Below are 24,778 nucleotides of genomic sequence, written 5' to 3'. Positions count from 1 at the left end.
CTACAGAGTCCACACCACAAGCTGGCTCCCCTGCATGTAACCACTAACGCAAACTGATAAGCCCAGGCTTATTGGTTAACGATTTAAACGGCTATACCATTACATCCCTATTGGGGACATTGTGTCATGGTAATTTAATGATCAAATATTGATTGGTCTTAATTCGGATCTTCATTCCCCAAAATCACCTAGATTTACCTTTTGAAGAACATGACAGGTCCAGGTTTGCATTGTTTGAAGGAACCATTCTTTCTGCAGGAGGTACCATTTCCAAAGTGTTTTTATTTTCATTGGATGCCATATTTCTTTTCTGGAAGCCACTTGAACATATTTCATCATTGCTCCTGGAATGAGAGGATGTAGCATTTTTTGGACTGGTGCAGCCACTGCTAGGTGGACCATATGCAGAACTCTCCACAGGATCCCATACGAAGCTACTTGATTCATCCGATTCACAAGGGACCCGTGACATTTGTCCATTGTAAGTTTCAGGTGGCAAGTCTCTTAGTAAAGGTGGGGATGAATTTGAACACTTCAGGGACCTTGCCTTTGAACTGTCCTCATTGCTATTATGACTAGCAGTCTCGTCATCTGTTTCTTCTGGAATGTTAATGGAGAATCCAGAAAAAGTGCTACCTTCAAGAATGCTGTGATCTCTTATTTTACGCTCAGCCATTTCCATCATTTCGTGCACCTGTTCAAGAAAACAACATCTGTTAAGCAGTTGATCAGTGCCCATGTCCTTCTCCTTGGTGGATATTAAAAAAAATCATATCTAAGCTGTGGCTTAGACCTTGGTATTTAAGGGTATGTCTACACAGTAGGGCTAAAGTCGAATTAAGCTACGCAACTTCAGCTACTTCAATTGCATAACTGAAGTCGAAATAGCTTAATTCTGCTTTTGGTGCTGTCTACACAGCAGGAAGTTGAAGGAAAAACATTCTTCCTTCAACTTGCCTTACTCCTTGTAAAATGAGGGTTGCCATGAGTCAGAATAAGAAGTCCTCCAGCTCTATATTATTTAGAAATAAAGGCTTGTAGTGTTGACGCACACTGTGTTATTTCACTGCTATGTAGACGTAGCCTAAGAGACAGAGAACTACAAGCTGAACTTCTCTAGTCCAGCAACATCCATGGTCCAGCATGATTTTAGTTAATTGGATGACTACTTATCATGAGTGTGGCCAAGTTTCCCATAGTCCCATGCAGTTTGTTTACAGCCACCAGTCCTGGCTTTTAGTGTTCTGTGCTGTTATTTACCCTAAATGTCTTCTAAGAGCCCAGTAAGCAGTGGAAGTGTTGGTAATGCTGCTAGACAAATTGACCTTCCATGGTTGGGCAAATTCTCTGATTTGGCACCAGTCAGGTCCCGAGGGTGCTGGATTAGAGAGATTCAGCCTGTAGTAGGGCATACAACACTTACCTCTGTTATGTCAGGATTCTTTTTCCGCAGACAAATGCAGATGGCAGTGGCAAAGTGAACAGCAATTTCTGCTGGAAAGTGTCCCACTTTCCTGTCTAGATATTTACAGCATATTTCCTTGGCAGCAAGATTTTCAAAGGTTTTGTGCTTGGAGCATGAACATTCTTTTGCTGTTTGAATTTCATCAGTAATTACATCTTTCTGTTCAAGAGGAAGAGATACACTAGTGAAAATGATTTTTAAAAAATTATTCATTCCTATCCATCACTTTAAGAACTCAAGACACTCCCTGATTACTTGCTATACCCGGTGTAATGTACTGGCTTGTGTACAACTACTAGTGCCCCCTTAGTGCTGGCTTACAAAAGATAAAAAACCAAAGAAACTCCCCTTTAGCTCGAATGGTAGAAATCTGTGTTTTAAAAGCGGAAAGCTTGATACTGTGTGCTTCATAAGGGCTGTATGCATGTAGGCAATGTTTTTTTACACCAGGCTCCAGTAGTTCCAGGTAGACTTCTCAATATTATCAGGCCACTGATAAAAATCAGAGCAGTGTACAGCAGCCTTAGTGTGTTAATTAACTTTTCTAAAAATCTATGAATTAAATCCTCTTGTCCCTGCTAATAAAGTCATCACTGAGACTTGTCATCTTTTCACTTTTGGAATCCATTAGAAAGTTGCTGAAGCATTTGTCAAGGACAGAGGCTATGTCTAGACTTCAGGTTTCTTTCAGAAGAAGCTTTTCCAGAAGAGATCTTCCAGTATCCACACTGCTAAAGCAAATTGAAAACATTTTCTGCTTTTTTGAAAGATAGCATCCATACTGAATGGATGCTATCTCGCATTTAAGCTGTGATTACTATGGACAGAGCGGCCACTAAGGCACGTGTGCTTTTTCCTCTTTCCTCTTCTTCCAAAAGAACTCCCTCTTCCCCATCCACACATGCCTTTTTCTTAAAGAACTCTTTTGGAAAAAGGTTTCTTGCTCATAGAAAGAGGATTACCAATGCCAGAAAAACCCCTCTGTTCTTTCAATTTTCTTTTGAAAGAACACGATTGCAGTGTGGACGTAATTGAAGTTTTTTCAGAAAAATGGCTGTTTTTCCAAAAAAACTCAGTAGTGTAGACTAAGGATGTTAAAATGCGGTTAATTGACTAGTCTCTGGAATTTCTGTCGACTAGTTGATAGGCACTTCCGCATTCCTCCTTTGAAATGTACAAGAGACCCTGCTGGGGCTCTTGTACATTTCAAAGGAGGAATGCAGAACTCCCATGTACAGCCCGGGGCCAGCGGGAAGTCCAGCTGACTCCGGGCTGCATGCAGCGTGCCTGCTTTGAAATGCACAATAGTCCCCAGCAGGGGCTCTTGTGCATTTCAAAGCCATGGAGCCCAGGGTCAGTGGAGGACTCACAGTCCCCCGCTGACCTCCGGCTCCATGCCGCTAGGAGCCAAGGGTCAGTTGGGGAGTCCCTAGCTGATCCCGGGTTCTGGGAAAATGCTGTGGGGAGCCCGGGGTCAGCCCGGAGTTCCCAGCTGACCCTGGGCTCCATGGCTGCCCCTTTGAATCGTGCAGAGGAAGTGTTTTAAAGGGGCAGCCCGCCGCACAGGATCGGCTGTGCAGTGGCTGCCTTGGAGTTTCAAGTACCCCCTCCCCCTTGCTGCCTCTATCTAATAGAGGCAGCAAGGGGGATGAGAATATCAACTAGTCAAAACACTATCTGATAACCAGATGCTTATCGGATAGTCAACTAGTTGACTAGTCTTTAACATGCTTAGTGTGGACATATCCTGAATGACAAGACAAGGGTTCACTTCCTTCCCTTTACTCAAGATTATAGGGGCATGACAGCATAAAAGGAAAGTCCTACATGGGCAATGGAATAAGCAAGGTCTGTTTTTTATTCACAACAAAAGGGAACATTCATTTTGTTATAAATAGGTGAACCTGGCCCAAATTTATTTTGAATTTGTTTAAAGTAATTTTTACTGCTTCAAGTACATGTTGAGTGATGTGCCTATATACAAAATACTAGTGAGTATACCTAACCATAAATATAGCCATCATGATTCACATTCTACTTACGTTTCACTATTTAGGGCACACCTTCCTGATTCAAGAATATGAACAGTCACAATGTCAAAACCAACTGCTGCCTTTAAGTATACGGGTACCTAGCCGCTAGTGACACTTCAGCAACTCATACACAATCAGCAGCAATATTAAAATTGGAGCATCCATTCTGCTCTCATTGAAGTCAGTTGGAGTTTTGCCACTGATTTAAACGGAACCAAACTTTGGACTCTAAACAACAGATCTTTAGGAGTTATACATCTGACAGTATTACTACTGGGGGAATTCTACACTAAAAAAAATAAAAATTCTCTATATTTTGTCAAAATAACACAATATAGTCATTCAGTTTCAATTATTTTGGTAATTTATTTCAAAATGCCTATCAATAAGTATGTCTTCAATACACACAACAACAACAAAGATTCCTGAGGGGTACAGATTTAAGAAACCCTTATGACAACCCAGTTTCATCTGAGGGATGCTGGAGGGGGACCCCAGAGCCAAGACACTCATATTTCCACTCCCCTCCCTCCAGAACTCAGTTGTGGGGCACCTCCCTGCTCAGACACTGACACCCCTTTCTCCCTAGAGCCCAGCTGTGGGGCTCTCCCCACAGAGCCTAACCATGAGAGAGCCCCCCAACCCAGATACTTGACCCCCAGAGCCTTTCCCCCTCTACTTCTTTACTGCCCTATCACAGGCCATGGTGTGACACTTCCCATTCTCACCCTTTGCCAGAGCTAGGTTTCCTGGGATCTTTCCCATCCCTGGGAGAATAAGATCAAGCCATGCACGCAGGACATACAGAGCCTCCATCCCAGCAAGGCTGAGTGACAGCTTTGCTCACTGCAAGCTGGGCTCTTCAGAGTCCACTGGGCCCCAGTGGCAGCTAGAAGCTCTGCATCCCCAGGAGAAACACGGCAGTGGTGCAGAATTCCCCCAGGAGTACAGCAGGCAACAAATTCTGATTGATTTTGCAGTCAAACTCATCTCATTACTGTAGCACTGTATGCAAGACACCGGGCCAATGTCATTTATTTTGCCTTTCACTTACCAGATAGATAGGGGTTCTTCCTTCATCCATTGCCTTAGTGCCTGTCAGCATCTCTGCTAAAACCTAGAAAACATTTTTATAGGCAAGATAATTTATTTAGATGACTTATTCGAAAAACTGGAGTTTGTAACAAAGATAATATTTAACTGTTGGAGCATTTTAAGCTATTTTCCTTCATTCTTAGGCAAGATGGGCACAAACCAATACTCCAGATCTGAACCTTTGAGACAATTTAGAGCAAGGTACAGATTCGAATCCAAATTCTATAGCTTGGGCCTATCTTTATATATTACACTGTAAGAATAGTAGAAGGTTATTGTGTTCTACAGAGTTCACTGAATAGATGAAAATTTAAAGTGCAATCTGAATTTTAAAAAATGATGATATAGGCTGTCATTTATTCTCTCTATACCATGTTTGTAGATTGTCATTTATTTTTATTTGTGTTGGCTGAGTTTCCAAACCAAAAAATCATTTTTCTAAAGTCCAATGCTGCAAATTAAACAAACAGAACCAAGCTGTGGTCTTTCTGATTCTTCCACCATAACATAAAAAGATTTTGTAGCTAGAATATAGTGATAATTTTACAGGTGGTGCACAAAAAGTATAATCCAGCTCTCTCCAACCCACGCTATATTGGATTTGGAGGATGACCGGGATTAAAAACATGTTCGCAATATTCAATACATTTAGCACATGTGACTTGAACATAAAGTCAAAACTTGTATTTTTATTGCATAACGTGGTAACATGTTCACATATCCATTTTTCCTGACTAGAAGCACCTTACATGATACTGAACTGGTCATAACCACACTTTTGAGATGATAGGCCATATTTTGACCTTGAATGCGTGTGGACAATTCTCTAACTGTGAAAGCAGGCTCTTTGCTGGCCAGGCCTCTCGCGCGTATTGCCATCCAAGCAACAGGTCAACTTCCCCTTGATGGAAAACCCTTACACTATGTAACTTAAAGATCAGTGAAGAACAGGAACCGAAGCCAGACATGAAAAGTTCAGGTAAAGCTTTCTCTATAAAACAGCTTCCCCTCCTGTATCAAATTGAGGAATCCCAAATAAACACTGGAAGGCAGAATACGAGCCAGGTCCGAGGACTGATCACCCGAGGGCCACCTCCCGCTCACCAAACCAAACGAGTTCCTGTAGAGCATAACGTATACCAAACATAACGTATACCAAATATGTTGTTGTTATTGTTGTTGTTTGTGTGTCTGTTAAATGTAAGTATTGTTATCTGAAATTGTTTAGAGGTATTGTTAAGTAGTAGTGTTAAGAGTTTTAGATAAATGATTAGTCTTATAAATAAGACTGATGTAAATGTAACTGTTAATAATCCCTGGTCCTTTGTTAACAACTATTGGGATTTAGAAAAACCTCAAGGAATTTTCTTTACTGTATTGCATTTTGCTTATTGGTCATTCGAATAATTATTTGGTGCCTACGTATGTAAGAAATTGATAAAATAATAATTTATACATAGAAGCCCTTTAATAAAAGTTTAAAAGATATTCAGTAATAGTTTGCCTGTTTTTGCACCTCCCTGGGACTAGCCCCATTTCTGAACCTTTTACTTTATTCCACACTAACAAGATACAAAGCACTACCTAAACCTATATTAATCATAGATAACTTCAACACAATTTCCTCCTCTCCTTTCACATGAGCTGATATGAGGCATATCAGTTAGTTTCTTGGGACACAAAGTAGCAAAAACATCTTTAGGAAGATCAGGGATTCGACATAGTTCCCTTTAAGGTGCGTGCCTACATGGGTGCGCACCAAGAATTCAAACCCACCTACCTCCTCAGTAGAGCCACGCAGTGGCTGCTCCTGGGCAGGGCCGTGTGCTGGGAAGCTGCCCCTCTTTAGGAGCAGCTGGGCAGCCACCACGGAGCCCTGGCCCTAGCTTCAGCTGTGGCCAAGGAGGGCTGTGTGGTGGTTGTCGGAGCCAAGCCCATGATGTGGCTGCTTCTGGGGTTGGGGCCACAGTACTAAACAAAAGCACCGTGGCCCCGGCCAGGAGCAGTTGCAACATGGCCCCAGCTCCAGACCCAGCACATGGGGCAGCTGCCTGCCACGCGGCCCATCCCCGGGTGCAGCTGAGGCAAAGACTGTGTGGAGCCACGGCTGCGGTACTAAAAATAGCACTGTAGTCCCCACTCCAGTCCCGGTGCACAGGGTGGGGCTGCGGGGCTGCCCCATGCATGAGCATCTGGTATGTAAGGCAGAGAAAGGCTTTGCTTTCCCAGACTGCCAAGCACAGCCCCGACCACACTCCGTCCCCAGAACGCCTGCTGTAAGCGTTTGGAGGTGGCATGTTGCTGCCCCCAATGCCCGTCCTCCCTGTGCTCCGGGGCTGGAAAGGCAGGACTGGGCCAGGCCATTTGGTGTGTCCTCCTCTGGTGCTGAGGGAGCTGGGGCCATGCCACACACTCTCTGCCCTCCTCCCTCCCCAGGGCTGGAGAGGCCATGCCACATGGAGTGCCCTTCTTCCTCCCCCGGTGCTCCGAGGCTGGCCTGCACCATGTTGTGCGGTGTGCCCTCCTCTGGGGCTGGAGAGGGAGAGGAGGCTGGGGCAAGTGCACACCCACCTGCTCTCCTCCTCTCCCCATATTTGGGAGCAGGAGCACATGCATGGCATGCTGCCCCATCTCCCCATGGGGACGGGAAGGGGCAGGGCCTTAGAAGAGGAGGCGAGGCTGATGGTGGGACTGGAGGTGTGCCTCCCCCAGCCATGCCTTCACCAACTGCCCATGGCCCTGTGTGCCGGGACTGGAGCCAGGGCCACGATGCAGCTGTCCTTGGGCCAGGGCCATGTTGCTATTTTTAGTATTGGACTCTCGGCACCAGCAGCCATCACACAGCCTCAGCCCCAGCTGCTCCCTGGGCTGGGCCACATGGCAGATGGCTGCCCTGTGTCCTGGGACTGGAGTCGGGGCCGCAGTGTAGCTGCTCCTGGGTTGAGGTACTAAAAATAGCACCACAGCCCTGGCCCAGGAGCAGCTACACTGCAGCCTGGCTCCAATCCTAGCACATGGGGGAGCCACCTGCCATACACTCCCGCCCCATGTGCCAGCACTGGAACTGAGCCGTGGTGCTGTTTTTAGTACCACACAGACCCAACCCCAGCAGCTGCCACATGACCCTGACTCCAGCTGCTCCTAGGGCAGGGTTGTGCGGCGGGCAGCTGCCCCATATGCTGCAGCTGGAGCCTGGCTGCGATGCTATTTTTAGTACCACGGCCCTGGCCCAAGCAGCTGCCACATAGCCCCAGCCCCAGCTGTTCCCAGGGCAGGGCCATTTGCTGCATGACTGTTCCATGTATCACAGCTGGAGCCAGGGCTACGGTGAGGCTGTCCTTAATAAGGCAGCCTCACTGCAGCCCCAGGTCCAGCTCTGGCAGCCACCACCTGGTAAGACTGTGTGGCTGGAGGCTGCCCTGCTGCAGGGCCTGCCCTAGGGCTGGGCAAACTGGGCCCATGCCCAGGGTGGTATAGCCAGAGGGTGAGGGGCAGCTAGGCATAGGTGCTGCTGGGCAAAGAGGGTGGAGGATACTGTGCAGTGTGGCAGGACATGCTGGAAGTGCAGGGTGGGGACTGGGGGCACAGCTGGGAGGAAAGTGCAGGGGTTGGGATGAAAGGGGCACTGCGCAGAAGTTAGGGGCAATGGGGGCACAATGCAGGGTTAGTGGTAAAGGGGGCACTGGATTGAGATGTAGGGGTTGGGTAGCTCATGGATGAAAGAATGGTGGGAGCAGGGCTGAGTGGTTTTCAGGGTGGGTGGGTGCAGGGTCATGGACCTTGTTAATTTTCCCTTGTTTTAGTATTTTTTTCTTCTATAACAATTTTATATATTTGTTAGTAACTGGTGGGTGCCATGGTGGCACACATCCGAACAAGCGCACATGACGTCAATATTGGTGCACAAGACAAAGCTCACTCCACTCATGAATGGAAAAATCTTCGAGGGAACACTGGATTCAAACCCACAATCATAAGACTTGGGTACACCACAAGTTGAGAAGTTTTTTTCTGATATTAACTTTAATTTGCTCCTAGTTATAAAGACTACTCTGCAGAAAAGATCTTGTAGACTGCTACCACATTTTTCCCTAATAGCAATTGCATTGAATTATATGATCCAAATTAGACTCATGTATATATTTCAGAACAGAATCTTACTTTCTTGCATTGGTTATTTTTTAATGGATATTAAATATCCAGCTGATCTAAGTGATTTATTTTTGAAAAACAAGACAACTTACTATTCCACAACCAAAGATGTCAATTTTTTGTGTTAGGTGTCCATGCCTGACCAAATCTTCTGGCAGGTAAGTGAGGGAAGCTTGTAAAATTTTGGTTTTCATCACAGCATAATCTGATTTTTTTTCCATGGAATACAGTCGGAGACCTGAATGTCCAAGTTTTGGTGTGAAGTTTTCATCCAGCAGAACATTGGAGCTGCATAAAGCAAATACCAACAGTGGTCAATCCACTCACACTTCAATGCAGACTCTTATGGCAATATGTGATTTTAAAGGGTACTTTTAATAGCTTCTTTATACAAATTCTTCTTTTGGTTCCTGTCTTGTATGTTGAAAGCCATAGTGAACTGAGATATAAATCAAGCTTCAGTATTACTACCATAGACCAGAAGGATTTTTTTTTAGGAAAGTTAAGACAAAACCAATGTTTCCTCCTGTCTAATCCAATTCTTTATTGTCTTGTATACATTGTATTGTTAATTTGCAAAATATATAGGGACAGGTTTATTCCTGGTCTAAGTCCACTGAAAACAATGGATCATCAGGGATTAATTTGACCCATTTGATTTTGAGTTAAACAGCTTTACAGACTATAAGGAACTCCTCTGTTGAAGAGATCTGATATTGTTTTTTTCCCATTCTCTGGAAAGCTCACAATAGGTCAGGAAAATCCTGAATTCCTTTCTCAGCATTTACTTAGTCTTTACTCAGTCCAGATTCTGCTACCATAATGGACTCGAAAGGCCCTCAGAATGAGTCTTGCCTCCTCATAGATGAGGGTACATCTACACTAGCTCGTTAGTTCGAGCTAGGTAGGGTAATGAGGGCAAGCGGAGTTGCTAATGAAGCCGGGATTTAAATATCCCGGGCTTCATTTGCATGTTCCCGGGCGCCACCATTTTTAAATCCCCCTTAGTCCGAACTCCGTGCCCGTGGCTACACGGTGCCTGCGGTGGAATTCCACGAGGAGTAACGGTAGTTCGAATTAGGATCTTTAATTCGAACTACCTACTCTGTGCTGCGGGTAGCCGTGGGCACGGAGTTCGGACTAAGGGGGATTTAAAAATGGCGGCGCCCGGGAACATGTAAATGAAGCCTGGGATATTTAAATCCCGGGCTTCATTAGCAACTCCGCTTGCCCTCATTACCCTACCTAGTTCGAACTAACGAGCTAGTGTAGACGTACTCTGAATTAGGAACTCAGAAAATGGCCCCATGATATAAAACAAAAAGACCAGCATTTCTGGAATTTAAAACCTTTCTATCCTCACACAGAACAGAAGCACTCTGCTTTCCAGCTGCGTGGGGTTACAAAAAGCATTGCCTGACAAAACTGGAAATGCATTTTTCTGATTATTACAGAAAAAGTATATATTAGTTACAGGTGATACCAAGAAAGGATTCATGGTGTAGGGCACAAGCAAATAGGCATTTTGGCCTATTAGATAAATAGATTTCAAGGCCAGAAGGGACCATTTTGATCGAACCTGACCTCCTGGATAACACAGGCTGATTAACTTCCCTGAATTAATTGCTGTTTGTACTGAAACATATCTTTTAAAATGCGCCCCAACTTAATTTAAAAATTGCCACTGATGAGATTCAACACTACCCTTCATAAACTTTTCCAGTTAATTACCATCACTGTTAAAAATATACAGGCAGTCCCCGGGTTACGTACAAGATAGGGACTGTAGGTTTGTTCTTAAGTTGAATTTGTATGTAAGTCGGAACTGGTACATATTGTAGGGGAAACTCTAGCCAAACATTTTTTTTAGTTTTGGATAGCATAGGGAAAGGTTAACTCCCCTCTAATGTTTATTTTGCTGTCTGTTCCCCTGTTCAGAAGATTTCACATCTATTTCTGTCCCTGTGACAAACTCAGGACTAAAGGAGTAACTCATCAAATACCAAACAGCTCTGCACCATGCTTTGAGCTAATAGCTTTATTTCCACACACCACCCAGGGTTCTAGGAGGAGGGTCCTTTTTTTGCTAACACAATGAGGCCAGCACTTTGTTTGTTTTGGTGGAGTCTTTGTTTGCCCAGGGAGCCCAGCATGTATAGGGGGAGGAGGGGCGGAGAGGCTGCTTTTGTCTGCTGTTCGGCAGCCTGTTGCTCAGGGGAGGGGGCAGCCTGTTGCTGGCAGGGGGGGGAGGGGGGAGGCGTGCAGGATGCGAGGCCGCGGGGGGGGGAGGGGGCAGCGGGCGTGGGGGAGGGCACTTTTCCTCTGCCCGGCAGCTCTGCGGGATCCCTGTCCCTGTGGCCAGCTGCTGCAGGCAGAGGCCAGTTGGAGCCGGCCGAAGACGAGGAGAAGGTGGATTCTAGGACCCAGGTGAGCGAGCCCCGGGGACGCTGCTGTGCTCCAGGAGCCCTGCATGTATAGAGGGGAGGAGGGGCAGAGAGGCTGCTTTTGTCTGTTCGGCAGCCTGTTGCTCAGGGGAGGGGGCAGCCTGTTGCTGGCAGGGAGGTTGGGGGGGGCAGCAGGCGTGGGGAGGCACTTTTCCTCTGCCCGGCAGCTCTGCGGGACCCCAGTCGGAGCCGGCCCGAGGAGGAGGAGGATCCTAGGACCCAGGTGAGTGAGCCCCGGAAATGCTGCTGCGCATGTGCGGGAGTTGCCTCACCCCGTTCGTATCTAGGGATCTGACGTAAGTCGGATCCACGTAAGTCGGGGACTGCCTGTACACTCTATTTCAGCCTGAAGTTGTCTAGTTTTACCTTCCAGCCACCAAATCTCGTATTTTTGTCTGCTAGATTGAAGAGCCCACTATCAAATTTCTATCTTCTATATAGATATTGATAGTCCAATCAAGTCACATCGTAGGTCTTTTTTCACCAGGACATTGGAAAGTGGAATTAAATAGATTGTTGAGCACAATTAGGAGCTTATGTTTGTTTGAAGAAAAATAAACCGTGCTTGAACTTGCATTCCTACACTCAGATCAATTTGGAAACACACAGGCTAAAAAAAGAACTAACAGAAATGTGTATTTTAAGGCAAAGCTCTAAAAATTATCTTGCATAAGAGCAAAGCTGAGTCTGTGAACAAATTTAATACTAATTTAAGTATGTCAGATAGGGTAAGATTGTTTTAAAATCAAAATAGCCAAATCAGTATAACCCTTCTGTGTTCGCAGTTACATCATTTAAAAAGTGCATACAACTTATTCACCTTCCCATATAAGAATGGCTCTGTCATTCTTACCTTTATAGCAATATAACTGCATGCATGATAAAAGGGTGGACTGTGGTACCAGGTTAATTCTATAGGCATAGATGAGATGGTACAACTTTCATGTACAGAACAGACCTAAGACTTTTTCAGGGAATACACAACTTTCTAGTACTGGAATGGTATGGGAAATATTTGAAATTTTACATATAGGGGAAAGTGGAAAGGAATGTGCTTGGAAAAAAGCCCTTAAGAATATACTTTTGCCACAATAAAAAGAGAGGTAAATGAAATTTGGAGGGAAATATTCAAAAGAGCAAGAGATAAGAGAAAGCAAATATATTCGGGGAATAATTCCAAGATCATATGTAGACTGGAAGACTTCAGCCATTTCTGTTTTTTTTTAATTCTGAAAACAACAGTTGAATGACAGAGTTGCAGATATGTTAATAAGCCAACAACCCTACCTCTTGACATTCCCATGCAGAATCCCAAAGTTATGGAGATACTGAATGGCTCGGATAAGTCCTATAGAAATCATGATGCGTTTCTCCCATGTTAATGGTGTAGGATCAACCTGAGAAAAAAAGAGGAAGAGGGTATGTTACTTTTTATGGAAAGAAGCATAAAATAGTTAAGTTTTAAAAGTTCTCCTTCCATCACTGCAGGCATCGGCAAAACACTCACTAACCTACTTGAAGCAAGATGGAATAAATAATCTCATGCTTCAGGCAGAAACCAATTATGCGGGGGGTCAGGAAAGAACCATCCCATCCCCCAATTACAGCACTGCACACTCGGCCTGGTACATTACATGATGATGATATGGGTGAGGCAAATATCGCTTTCCTCTGGAACACAAGGTATTGGCTACTGCTGGAGGCAAGACACTCATCCACTCTGGTTCATCAAATCCTTTGTTTCTATTGAAGAATTCACAAGTGTCCTTTCCATTGGCCTGTTAATTCTCCTGAAAAGTGGCATTTCATAAGCTTCCCCCTATAGCTGCTGACTTCATACTATATTTCAACAGAGGACTCCGACGCAAATGAACGTTATAGTTGATTTTACAGCAACATATTGCCAAAACTAGTGCATATAGTGCTGCATAGCTGCACATTTTACAGCTTGCTTTTTCTTAAAAGAAGACAAGAGCTGCATGGTAGAAACTCTCCGTACAGATGACCTGCCATATGTGGAATACAAATATATCTGTATGTAAAAAGATTTGCAATCTTTCCTGTATTTGTGACTGATGTATGTTCATATTCCTTTGTTCTGCTACTAATGATTCATGTGGTGGGGAAAGAAAAGAAAGAAAAGAAGCTACCCATCCTGTGGGAAAGATAAAGAAGAGAGGCTTCCTCCACCTGAGTACCAAGGATGTTAAATTCCAGGTAACTGACTAACTGAATAGTCAATGCATTTTGCATCGACTATTCGACTAGCTGATAGGGCGTTTCCGCCTTTGAAGTGTAAAAACAACCCTAGGGCTGTTGCTACACTTCAAAGGTGAAAGTACCACACGGAGCCTGGGGTCATCTGGGGACTTCCTGCTGACCCTGGGCTCCATGTGCCGCTTTGAAATGCCACCACAGGAGCCTGGTGTCAGGCTCCTCCCAGCATTTCAAAGTGGCAGCACCACGTGGACCCTGGCTCCCCAGCTGATCCTGGGCTCCACGTGGCGCTGCCACTTTGAAATGCCAGGAGGAGGCTGGCATCGGGCTCCTGCGGCAGTGTTTCAAAGCAGCAGCACCGCATGGAGCCCACGGTCTGGCCCCAGGCTCCACGTGGCGCTGCCACTTTGAAGCCCTCCCTCGTTTGCTGCCTCTTTCTGATAGAGGCAGCAAAGGGGGAAGGAGCGACTAGTCGACAAGCTTGCTTATGCTTGCAAATGCTTATCCAATAGTCAACTAGTCCTTCATATCCTTAATGAGTATTGGCAAGGATGTGTTGAATACTCCTAGAAAATAGGAATATAGGTCTTGCCCAAATTGCAGGAGTATTACGTAAAACCCCAAAAGAACATAGTAAAATATTTCAAAGAGATACAAATGCTTTTCATACAGTAATTGGAGCCCAAATCATCTGCTTACTTGAGACTGGAGTCTGTCTTCAAGAGATCCATTATCCATGAAGGGGTATATCAGACAGTGATATCCATTTTCTAGTGAGAAACCCACTAGTTGTAAAATGTTAATGTGACAACACCTAAAGCCAAATACCAACAAGCGAAATGAGAATAAAGAAAAACAATTTAAAATGCCAGTTCTGGATCAAATTGACAATGAAGGGTGCATCTACACAGCACCCTAAACTTGAAACAAGATATGCAATTTCATAGAATCATAGAGTACTAGGACTGGAAGGGACCTCGAGAGGTCATCAAGTCCAGTCCCCTGCCCTCATGGCAGGACCCAGTACTGTCTAGACCAGTGGTTCTCAACTGTGGGCCATATGGCTTCCCAGGGGCCACGCCCTACCTCTAGGGGGCCACATGGAAAAAACAGAACATTAGGTACATTATGTACCTTTTTTTCCAACTATCAGCAGCTATGAGAGGGGCCACAGAGGTAAGGGAGGAAGGGGGCCATGAGCAAAAAAAGGTTGAGAAACACTGGTCTAGACCACCCGATAGACATTTATCTAACCTACTCTTAAATATATCCAGAGATGGAGATTCCACAACCACGCTAGGCAATTTATTCCAGTGTTTAACCACCCTGACAGGTAGGAATTTTTTCCTAATGTTCAACCTAAACCTCCCTTGCTGCAGTTTAAGCCCACTGCTTCTTGTTCTATCCTCAGAGGCCAGGAAGAACAAGTTTTCTCCCTCCTCCTTGTGACACCCTTTTAGGGTATGTCTACACTACCACCCTAGTTCGAATTTCCCGGGCTTCATTTGCATCTTGCCGGGCGCCGCCATTTTTAAATGTCCGCTAGTGCGGACTCCGTGCCTCGTGTAGGCTTCCTATTCCGAACTACCATTACTCCTTGGAGTAGGAAGCCTAGTCCGAATTACCCAGTCCATGCCGCGTGTAGCCCGGGCTTCATTTGCAACTCCGGTTGCCTACATTACCACCCTAGTTCGAACTAGGGTGGTAGTGTAGACATACCCTCTGATACCTGAAAATCGCTATCGTGTCCCCTCTCAGACTTCTCTTTTCCAAACTAAACGAGCCCAATTCTTTCAGTCTTCCTTCATAGGTCATGTTCTCTAGACCTTTGATCATTCTTTTTGCTCTTCTCTGAACCTTCTCCAATTTCTCCACATCTTTCTTGAAGTGTGGTGCCCAGAACTGGACACAATACTCCAACTGAGGCCTAATCAGCGCAGAGTAAAGCGGAATAATGACTTCTCGTGTCTTGCTCACAATACACCCGTTAATGTGTAGAATCATGTTGGCTTTTTTTGCAAGTGTCACACTGTTGACTCATATTTAACTTGTGGTCCGCTATAACCCCTAGATCCCTTTCTGCCGTACTCCTTCCTAGACAGTCGCTTCCCATTCTGTATGTGTGAAAATTATTGTTCCTTCCTAAGTGGAGCACTTTGCATTTGTCCTTATTAAACTTCATCCTGTTTACCTCAGACCATTTCTCCAATTTGTTCAGATCATTTTGAATTATGACCCTGTCCTCCAAAGCAGTTGCAACCCCTCCAAGCTTGGTATCATCTGCAAACTTAATAAGCATACTCTCTATACCGATATCTAAATCGTTGATGAAGATATTGAACAGACCCAGTCCCAAAACAGACCTCTGTGGAACCCCACTTGTTACTCCTTTCCAGCAGGATTGTGATCCGTTAATAACTACTCTCTGGGAACGGTTATCCAGCCAGTTATGCATCCACCTTATAGTAGCCCCATCTAAGTTGTATTTGCCTAGTTTATTGATAAGAATATAATGTGAGACTGTATCAAATGTCTTACTAAAGTCTAGGTACACCACATCCAGCGCTTCTCCCTTATCCACAAGACTTGTTATCCTATCAAAGAAAGCTATCAGATTGGTTTGACATGTTTTGTTCTTTGCAAATCCATGCTGGCTGTTCCCTATCACCTTATTATCTTCCAAGTGTTTGCAGATGATTTCCTTAATTACCTGCTTCATTATCTTTCCTGGCACAGAAGTTAAACTGACTGGTCTGTAGTTTCCTTGGTTGTTTTTATGTCCCTTTTTATAGATAGGCACTGTATTTGCCCTTTTCCAATCTTCTGGAATCTCTCCTGTCTTCCATGATTTCCCAAAAATGATAGCTAAAGGCTCAGATACCTCCTCTATCAGCTCCTTGATTATTCTAGGATGCATTTCATCAGGCCCTGGTGACTTGCAGACATCTAACTTTTCTAAGTGATTTTTAACTTGTTCTTTTTTTATTTTATCTTCTAAACCTACCCTCTTCCCACTAGCATTCACTATGTTAGGCATTCCTTCATCAGACTTTTCGGTGAAGACTAAAACAAAGAAGTCACTGCCATTTCTAAGTTTTCTGTTACTGTTTCTCCCTCCTCACTGAGCAGTGGGCCTACCCTGTCCTTGGTCTTCCTCTTGCTTCTAATGTATTTATAAAAAGTCTTCTTGTTTCACTTTATTCCTGTAGCTAGTTTGAGCTTATTTTGTGCCTTTGCCTTTCTAATCTTGCCCTGCATTGCTGTGTTGTTTGCCTATATTTATCCTTTGTAATTTGTCCTATTTTCCATTTTTTATAGGACTCCTTTTTTATTTTTAGATCAAGCAAGATCTTGTGGTTAAGCCAAGGTGGTCTTTTGCCATCTTTCCTACACAGTGGAATAGCTTGCTTTTGGGCCCTTAACAATGTCCCTTTGAAAAACTGCCAACTCTCTTCAGTTGTTTTTCCCCTCAGTCTTGCTTCCCATGAGACCTCACCTACCAGCTCTCTGCCTTCCTGAAATCCATTGTCTCTAATTTGCCCTTCTTCCTTCTACCATACCTTAGAATCAGGAACTCTATGATTTCATGATCATTTTCACCCAAGCTGCCTTCCACTTTCAAATTCTCAACCAGTTCCTCCCTATTTGTTAAAATCAAGTCTAGAACAGCTTCCCCGCAGTAGCTTTTTCAACCTTCTGAAATAAAAAGTTGTCTTCAATGCAGTCCGAGAACTTATTGGATAGTCTGTGTCCCACTGTGGTAGTTTCCCAACATATATCTGGATAGTTGAAGTCCCCCATCACCACCAAATCCTGCGCCTTGGATGATTTTGGTAGTTGTTTCAAAAAAGCCTCATCCACCTCTTTCGCCTGGATAGGTGGCCTGTAGTAGAACCCTATCGTGACATCATCCTTGTTTTTTACCCCTTTTAGCCTAACCCAGAGTCTCTCAACATGCCCGTCTCCTATGTCCATCTCCACCTCAGTCCACGTGTGTACATTTTTAATATAGAAGGCAACACCGCCTCCCTTTTTTCCCCTATGCAAATTTGTGCTATGCAAATTGCGTATCCCATTTCAAATCTATTTTGAAATAGCTTATTTCAAAATTTGGCACATGTTCAAAATTGTGGGGTGGAGGGATAGCTCAGTGGTTTGAGCATTAGCCTGCTAAACCCAGGGTTGTGAGCTCAGCCCTTGAGGGGGCCATTTAGGGATCTGGGTCAAATCTGTCAGGGATGGTACTTGGTCCTGCTGTGAGGGCAGGGGACTGGACTCAATGACCTCTCAAGGTCCCTTCCAGCTCTATGAGATGGTATATTTCCATATATAACATACTATTTCAAGCCATCCCTTAGCCCTCAGGTAACAAGATTTACCGGAATGGCAAAATAGTATGCTCGTTATTTCAAAGTAACAGGCGACATGTGTAGATGCAGGGTAGCTATTTTGGGATACCTCCAGTATCCCGAAATAGCCATTCAGTGTAGACATACCATAGAGAATACACTGTGTATTGACTCCTGTCCCTGGAACACACCGGCACAGCAGAATCACAACTGTTTCACATCGCTGAATATGAGGAGTGTACAAGGCTACCACTAAAGCAGAGAAGTAGTGGGGCTTAGTGCTGTCCCCTGCCACACTAGATAGAGGTGAGGCTCCACTGCAGAAAGGAACTGCTCTGCACCTGCTTAAGGAAAGGCACTGTGGCTCCACTCCCCCAGCACGTAGGTGAACTTTGGAGGCAAGAGGCATGCTGCTTCTCAGAGCTCCTGCTGGGTCAGTACACATCTACACTATAATCAATGTAGAATGGTGTCTACAGGGCAAAATTTGATCCTTAACACAGATCAAACTATTTCTTGTTATTTTGTAAAAGATCCGGTAATCCCCAGATAGACTGGGACCAGAACCAATTTCCAAAAAGCTACTTACCTAAAGCACATCTGTACTTCTGTATGAAAGAATCTTTGTATTGAATTCTGGCTTGTACATTCCATCTATGAGAAACGCCACAAAAATATACAAAGAAATCAATTGTCTGTCAGAAGTAATGACTTCATTTAAACTAGAACCAAAACATATTTTATAAATGGAAAAGCAAATAAATAACTAAAGGCTTTATCAGGCTAACAACAATTATGCATGCAGGTACTCATATTAGTAGTCCCATTGAAGTCAATAAGGCTACTCATGCATAAAAGATCGCACATATAAAAATGTTTGTGAGATCTTGCTTCTCAGTAGAAATCATTTCCCCTCCTAAAAATAGCATTTCTGAGTACTCATCTGTTTGTATTAAATGACAACTGTTCGGCTGTGTCTACACTGGCATCCCTTCCGGAAAAGGGATGCTAATGTAGCACGTTGGAATAGGCAAATCCATGGGGGATTTAAATATCCCCCGCGGCATTTGCATTAACATGGCTGCCGCTTTTTTCCGGCTTGGGGATAAGCCGGAGAAAAGCGCCAGTCTAGACGTGATTCTCCGGAAAATAAACCCTTTCAAGTAGGAATAAAAGATCCTCCGGAAAAGGGTTTATTTTCCGGAGAATCACGTCTAGACTGGCGCTTTTCTCCGGCTTATCCCCAAGCCGGAAAAAAGCGGCAGCCATGTTAATGCAAATGCCACGGGGGATATTTAAATCCCCCGCGGATTTGCCTATTCCAACGTGCTACATTAGCATCCCTTTTCCAGAAGGGATGCCAGTGTAGATGTAGCTCATGTTTAGAAGATGTTTAATGATTCCCTTCAAAAATAAATGAAGAAAAAGAAGAAGAGTAGGTACTTGCCTCTTTGAGCCTTTTAATGACGTATACTACATTGTGTCTCTGACCTTTGTAGACCTCAGCAAAAATGCCTTCATTAATTCTGTTCTCCTCACTGAAGCCATTGGTAGCATTTATCACTTCCTCCTGGGTCCACAAAAGGCTCCCACTAGGGAGATCAGCAAGCATTTCCTGCCGAGGTCTAGAAGAACCACAGGGCTAGAAATAGCAAAAAAATAAGTTTTATCTCACTGGAACTATTGATTTCTCTCTCTGCTAAGGACTTTAAGGGCCTTTTCAACACAGCCAAGTCATAGGAGCTGGTTACAACACATCTGCCCCCTAACCTGATTACAACACAGTACCAAAGCCAACTAGCAGTGTGGATAGATTCTGAGAAGTCTAGTCCTGTATTTCTATCCAAGGCAAAACTCCCCTTGCCTCCTAGGACTCCAGGATGAGAGTCCTATAGGGATATCCCTTGAAGTTAGAAAATTCACATCCAGGATTCCTCTCAGGTCTGTCTGTGATGTGTTGATATTCCTACTGAGTTCATTTTCTACTCCACAATTTTTCTTCCTTGATAGCAAAATAAACAAGGGTTGTGTAAAATTGTGACTGCTCTTCTACATGATTAGTCCCCACATTTTTTACAATTCTGTTTTGATAGCTTGCTGTTGTGAAAACTTTTGCACGAAGGGGGATTTTGCATTGAACACAGTTGATAATGTGAATTTTGTTGTAGGTACAGAATTTGCTTGGCAAAAAGACTTATTTTGTATTGAAATGTTGCCAATTTTGGGGAGAAGTTTCACTCCTTTGCCTCAAAAGTGGGTCCCTTTTAACTAAAAAATGTCCTATTTCCAAGAGAAAAATTCTTGAACTTGTTGTAACTTGTGTCTGAAAGGGCAATTTTAGAGTTTACATAGAAATGTAAATAAGCTCAGTTTTGGAGTGTTTTCAGTTACATTCCTAAATTTTCACATAGCTATAAAATAAACATTTTAACCATGTATTTTGTTTTGTTTTCAAATAGCTTAGCAAGCTAGATTTTTTATAATGATCAGATGTTTATTTAAAGAATAGCATTAGGAGTGACACTAAAGGTGTGTCTACATTGTGATAAAAATCTGTGGCAAAGCTGCAGCTGGCCAGTGGTGAGCTCGTGGGGCTGGCTATAAAATTGCAGTAGAGAGATTGGGGCTCAGGGTAGAACCTGTGCTCTGGGACCCTCAAAACTCATGGGATCTCCAAGTCTGAAGGTCTATACTACAGTTTTACAGTTCCACAATTCAAACCTGAGTCAATTGACCTCAGCCAGACATGGGTCTTCTATTGCAATATAGACATACCCCAAAGTAAAGTTACAAGAACTATCACTCCTCATGCTTCAGGGTATAAATGCTGATCATCAACTGAATAAAGAAGAAATATTCTCTATGTTATACATTAAATATTGTATTTAGGTTCTTGACAGGAGCTTTACACGTACTTCTGAGGAATTTGGCATTGACTGCAAAATAATTTGTCCTTCCAGTCCAAATTGCTTCCAGTTTGGCAACTCCTCTGTTTGTTTTTTACTGAATGAGTATCTCCATTGGAGATTATAAATCACAAAGCATATGAAGGAAGAAATATTTTAAATATTAATGTGCCCCTCCTACATCCAGAGCCTGATAAGTCTTCTCAACATACACAGTTTCAAAACACTGACTTCCTTGCAGGGAGCTTTGCAACCATTGCATTTAATTACAGCCTCCTCATCTGGCTGGAAATCTTGTGTCACATTATATTGGACATTGACAGTGAGGTTTAGAGGTTTAAAACATAACCTGCTTCAAAATATTTAGAATCTAGTGATAAATGTTGATTAAACTCCTTTTTAGAATCTCCAAATCCACCACACTTAAGAACTTTTCTTAAATTTCTTAAAATAAATATCCCACTCTTACTTCCATCTCTGGTGTGATCACAGCACAATACAATATGAAAGCACTCTTTATTGCTCTGCATCAGTAGCCACATTGAGAATTATCTTACAATCAGTTGCCATCCAGATTCATTCCCCATACGTAACTTTGTAATATGGGGAAGAAGAGGTAATAAGAGAAGAACAGTTCTTCTCTTACAGTGGTGCAAACCAGAAGTAAACCAGCTGAAATCATCATTGCTGTAAAACTTGTGAGGGTGAGATCAGAATTAGGCACCACGTTTTCAACAGATATATTATTTATGCAGATAGAGGGATGGGCACAAAATCCTATTAATTAAAGGAATACAGAATTGCATGAAAAGCAATTTTCACTGTCACCAGAAAATTGGGATTTAAATGATGGCGTTTACCTTCACACTCAATGAAAGAGGAGGATTTGACTGTAGGGAATTCATAAGATCCTCTGGGGGAGGTTGTGGATAAGGGAGTGAGTATAAGATTCCTCCAGACACTGAATCTGAAAATGACAGTAACAGTGATGAGGAAATGCATTATTTTTGTGATACTACAAATATGACTCATTCAGTTTCTGTGATTGTTTTCTCAAGTCCTCTAGCCTAGTTAACAACTCATCAGATTAGGCATATCATGTGCGGGTACAGATCTGGTCTTCTGACTCACCCTAGTGGGAGGACCAGGTTAGATCTTTGTAGTTCCAGATCAGGGATTTAAAATGCTCAGTCTCTCAAAGATAAGAGAGAGTTAGAGGGAGAATAGGTCTTCGCAGGAAAACAGACAGCTTAGGAGGGAGTTCAGGGCTTTGTTATATAAGCAGGAATAAAGGCAAAACACACAATAAAGGGTGAGTTTGGGTCATAATGTAGTGTTCCTATGCAGTGTTGGGAGTGCAAACTGTCCCTATGTACACATTCATTCCCCCATTAAAAAATATGTATCTCATGTTATTTTACTTACTAGGTGCTGTTGACACACATATGTATGGTAAATCTGGTGACGGTCCAATCTCATTTTCTTTGGCTTTATTTTCATTTTCAGCAGGATACCAGGGTATGCTCTCCTGTTTAGGGGACTCTAATGGCACTTTTGCAGGATTAGAAATATTAGAGACTGATACCCCTGCAAAACAAACAAAAAACCAAAACCCTGTATAGCCACATTGAGAAAATGAGCTTTCAATTTGGGTCAAAATGTCCTAAAAATGACATATTACATTATCATTAAAATATTTAGTGAGAGTGTAACATATTAAATTTAATTAATTAAATAAAAACATAAGAACTGCCACAGCAGATTGCACCAATGGTCCATCTAACCCAGTATCCTGTCTTCCAACACTTGCCAATCCTAAGTGGTTTGGAGGGAATCAACAAAACAGACAAATCGAGTGATCTGCCCTTTCATCAACTAACATCTGGCAATCAGAGGCAATGGACATCCAAGTCTATATGGTTGAATTTCTGACCATCTTGGCTAATAGATGTTGATAGAATTATTTTTCATGAATTTATCTAATTCTTCTTTGAACCATGTTGTAGTATTGGCCTTCACAACATCTCTTGGGCAAGGAGTTCAACAGGTTGACTGTACATTGTGTGAAGAAGCATTTCCTTCTGTTTGTTTTAAATCTGTTGCCTTTTAATTTCATTGAATGACTCTAGTTCATGTGTTATGTGAAGCAGTAAATAAAACTCCTGTACTCACTTTCTCTACATCATTCACTATTTTATAAACCTCTATCATAATCCCTTTACTGCCTTTTCCAGATTGAAAGGTTCTAGTCTCTCTCTACAGAAACAGTTCTACACTCTTAATTATACCATGGATTTATATAGGGGCATTATGACATTTATTGTTCTTCCATATTTCTCTTTCCTATTTGTTTCTAACATGGTTAGCTTTTCTTCCACAGCCACTGCACATTAAGCAGATGTTTTCCCTGCGGCTGCACATTAAGCAAATGTTTTCAGCAAACTATCCACAATGTCTTCAAGATATTTTTCTTGAACGGTAACAGCTAATTTAGATCCCATAATTTTCTATATATTGTTGGGATTATGTTTTCCAATGTGCATTACTTTGCTTTTATGCACATGATTTAGACTTAATACGTATTACTGAGGATTAATAAAAAGTGGTTGTATGAAACAAATGTATTTTATCGACATCACCATGCATAAATTGGTACTTAAATTTATCATTAATGCTAACTGATCTTTTTATCTGATAATATGAAATATAGTACTTTTCATCTAAGGATCTCAAAACACTTCAGGTATATTGGTTAAATCTCAGCACTTCTGTGAGATAGTAGTGTACTGTTTGAATCATTATATGGATGAGTAAATTGAGGCATGGAATTTCAGTGACATGCTCAAGATCACACAGTCAGTAGCACAGGTAGTAACAAAAGCAAGGAATCCAGGCACTAACTTTTGAACCGTTTAATATGTCCCTTGAAGTGCGCTTAGACAGCACCCTTATCTTGGAATAGGCTACACAATTTGCTCTATACATATTGCGTAGCTTATTTTGAATGTATTTTGCAATAACGTGCTATTTTGAGACATCCCTTAACCCTTATGGATTAAGGATTACAGGGATACCAGAATAGCACACCCATTATTTCAAAATCTATTTTGAAATAACAGGCGCATGTAAAAGATGCGGAATAGCTATTTTGGGATATCTCTGGTATCCTGAAATAGCTCCGCTGTCTAGACGTACCCTTGGGGAATTAGTCCTATAGAATATAATATAAAATGACAACTTTTTGTAATCTTTTTGAATCATTGTAGAGATTTTAATAATTATGCTACAGTTTTATAGACATCCATCAGACAGTAAATAACCTAAAGAAAGAGTTTCTTAAATTTCATAAGATCTGAGAGTAATTTTAATAGAATCTTGTTGGTTTCCTCCTATTAAATATGGTGGGATTTTTCTGGTAAAATGCAGAGATTTATCATCATCTTGATGCAGAGAGAAAGCCTATGTCTTTCCCATAGTAATTATTACTTGCGATGGACAGCTCCCCTCACAGGACAAAAACATGTGTGTAAAGAAACACTCAGGGTTTTATGAACAATGTGTAAAACAATAATAATGATTTTCTTTTAAATAGCTTGCTTCTCAATATATTTTACAAAAGAGGATTAGTGTCATTTCCCCCATTTTGCAGTTGGGGAAACCCGAAACAGAGAAAGGTGAAGCGTTATGTCCAAAGTCACACAGCAGTCGGTGTCAATGCCAGAAAAAGGACTCTGGTCTTCTGCCCCCACACCCTGCACATTACTCTATTAGGGTATGTCTACACTACAGAGTTAGTTCGAACTAACTTAGTTCGAATTAGTTAATTCGAACTAAGCTAATTCGAACTAACGCATCTAGAACTAAAAACTAGTTCGAATTAGCGTTTTGCTAATTCGAACTAGCAAGTCCACATTGAGTGGACCCTGAACAGGGCTTAAGGATGGCCGGAAGCAGTGCCGGCAGGGCATCAGAGGAGGACTTAGAGCGTGGAGATGCTGTCTCAGGCTAGCCGAGGGCTGCGCTTAAAGGGTCCCGACCCCCACCCCGGACAGACAGTTCTCAGGGGTGCCCCGCTTTCAAAGCAGTCCTGGCTTGCAGTGCCCGGAGTACCCACACT

General features: G+C 42.8%; 1 protein-coding gene across 2 annotated transcripts in view; it reads right to left on the bottom strand.

Moving 5' to 3' along the window:
• IRAK2 (interleukin 1 receptor associated kinase 2) overlaps nt 1-24,778 on the bottom strand; it is a 45,819-nt gene that overhangs the window by 3,434 nt on the left and 17,607 nt on the right. For both annotated transcript variants that reach the window (XR_012906466.1, XM_006132819.4), the window contains exons 3-12: nt 22,087-22,248; nt 21,522-21,628; nt 19,203-19,397; nt 18,345-18,409; nt 14,106-14,220; nt 12,477-12,586; nt 8,838-9,033; nt 4,553-4,615; nt 1,424-1,624; nt 199-694 (exon numbers count right to left, since the gene is read on the bottom strand). Coding sequence is in view for 1 of the 2 variants with exons in the window: in XM_006132819.4 (XP_006132881.2) it covers nt 199-694; nt 1,424-1,624; nt 4,553-4,615; nt 8,838-9,033; nt 12,477-12,586; nt 14,106-14,220; nt 18,345-18,409; nt 19,203-19,397; nt 21,522-21,628; nt 22,087-22,248 (1,710 nt within the window). In the remaining variant the exon portion in view is untranslated. The remainder of the gene's footprint in view (nt 1-198; nt 695-1,423; nt 1,625-4,552; nt 4,616-8,837; nt 9,034-12,476; nt 12,587-14,105; nt 14,221-18,344; nt 18,410-19,202; nt 19,398-21,521; nt 21,629-22,086; nt 22,249-24,778) is intronic.

Source organism: Pelodiscus sinensis, chromosome 11 (genome assembly GCF_049634645.1).
Source record: "Pelodiscus sinensis isolate JC-2024 chromosome 11, ASM4963464v1, whole genome shotgun sequence".
Classification (NCBI taxonomy): Eukaryota; Metazoa; Chordata; order Testudines; family Trionychidae; genus Pelodiscus; species Pelodiscus sinensis.
Note: the sequence above shows the minus strand (reverse complement) of the source record. Positions and strands in the feature narration are given on the sequence as shown.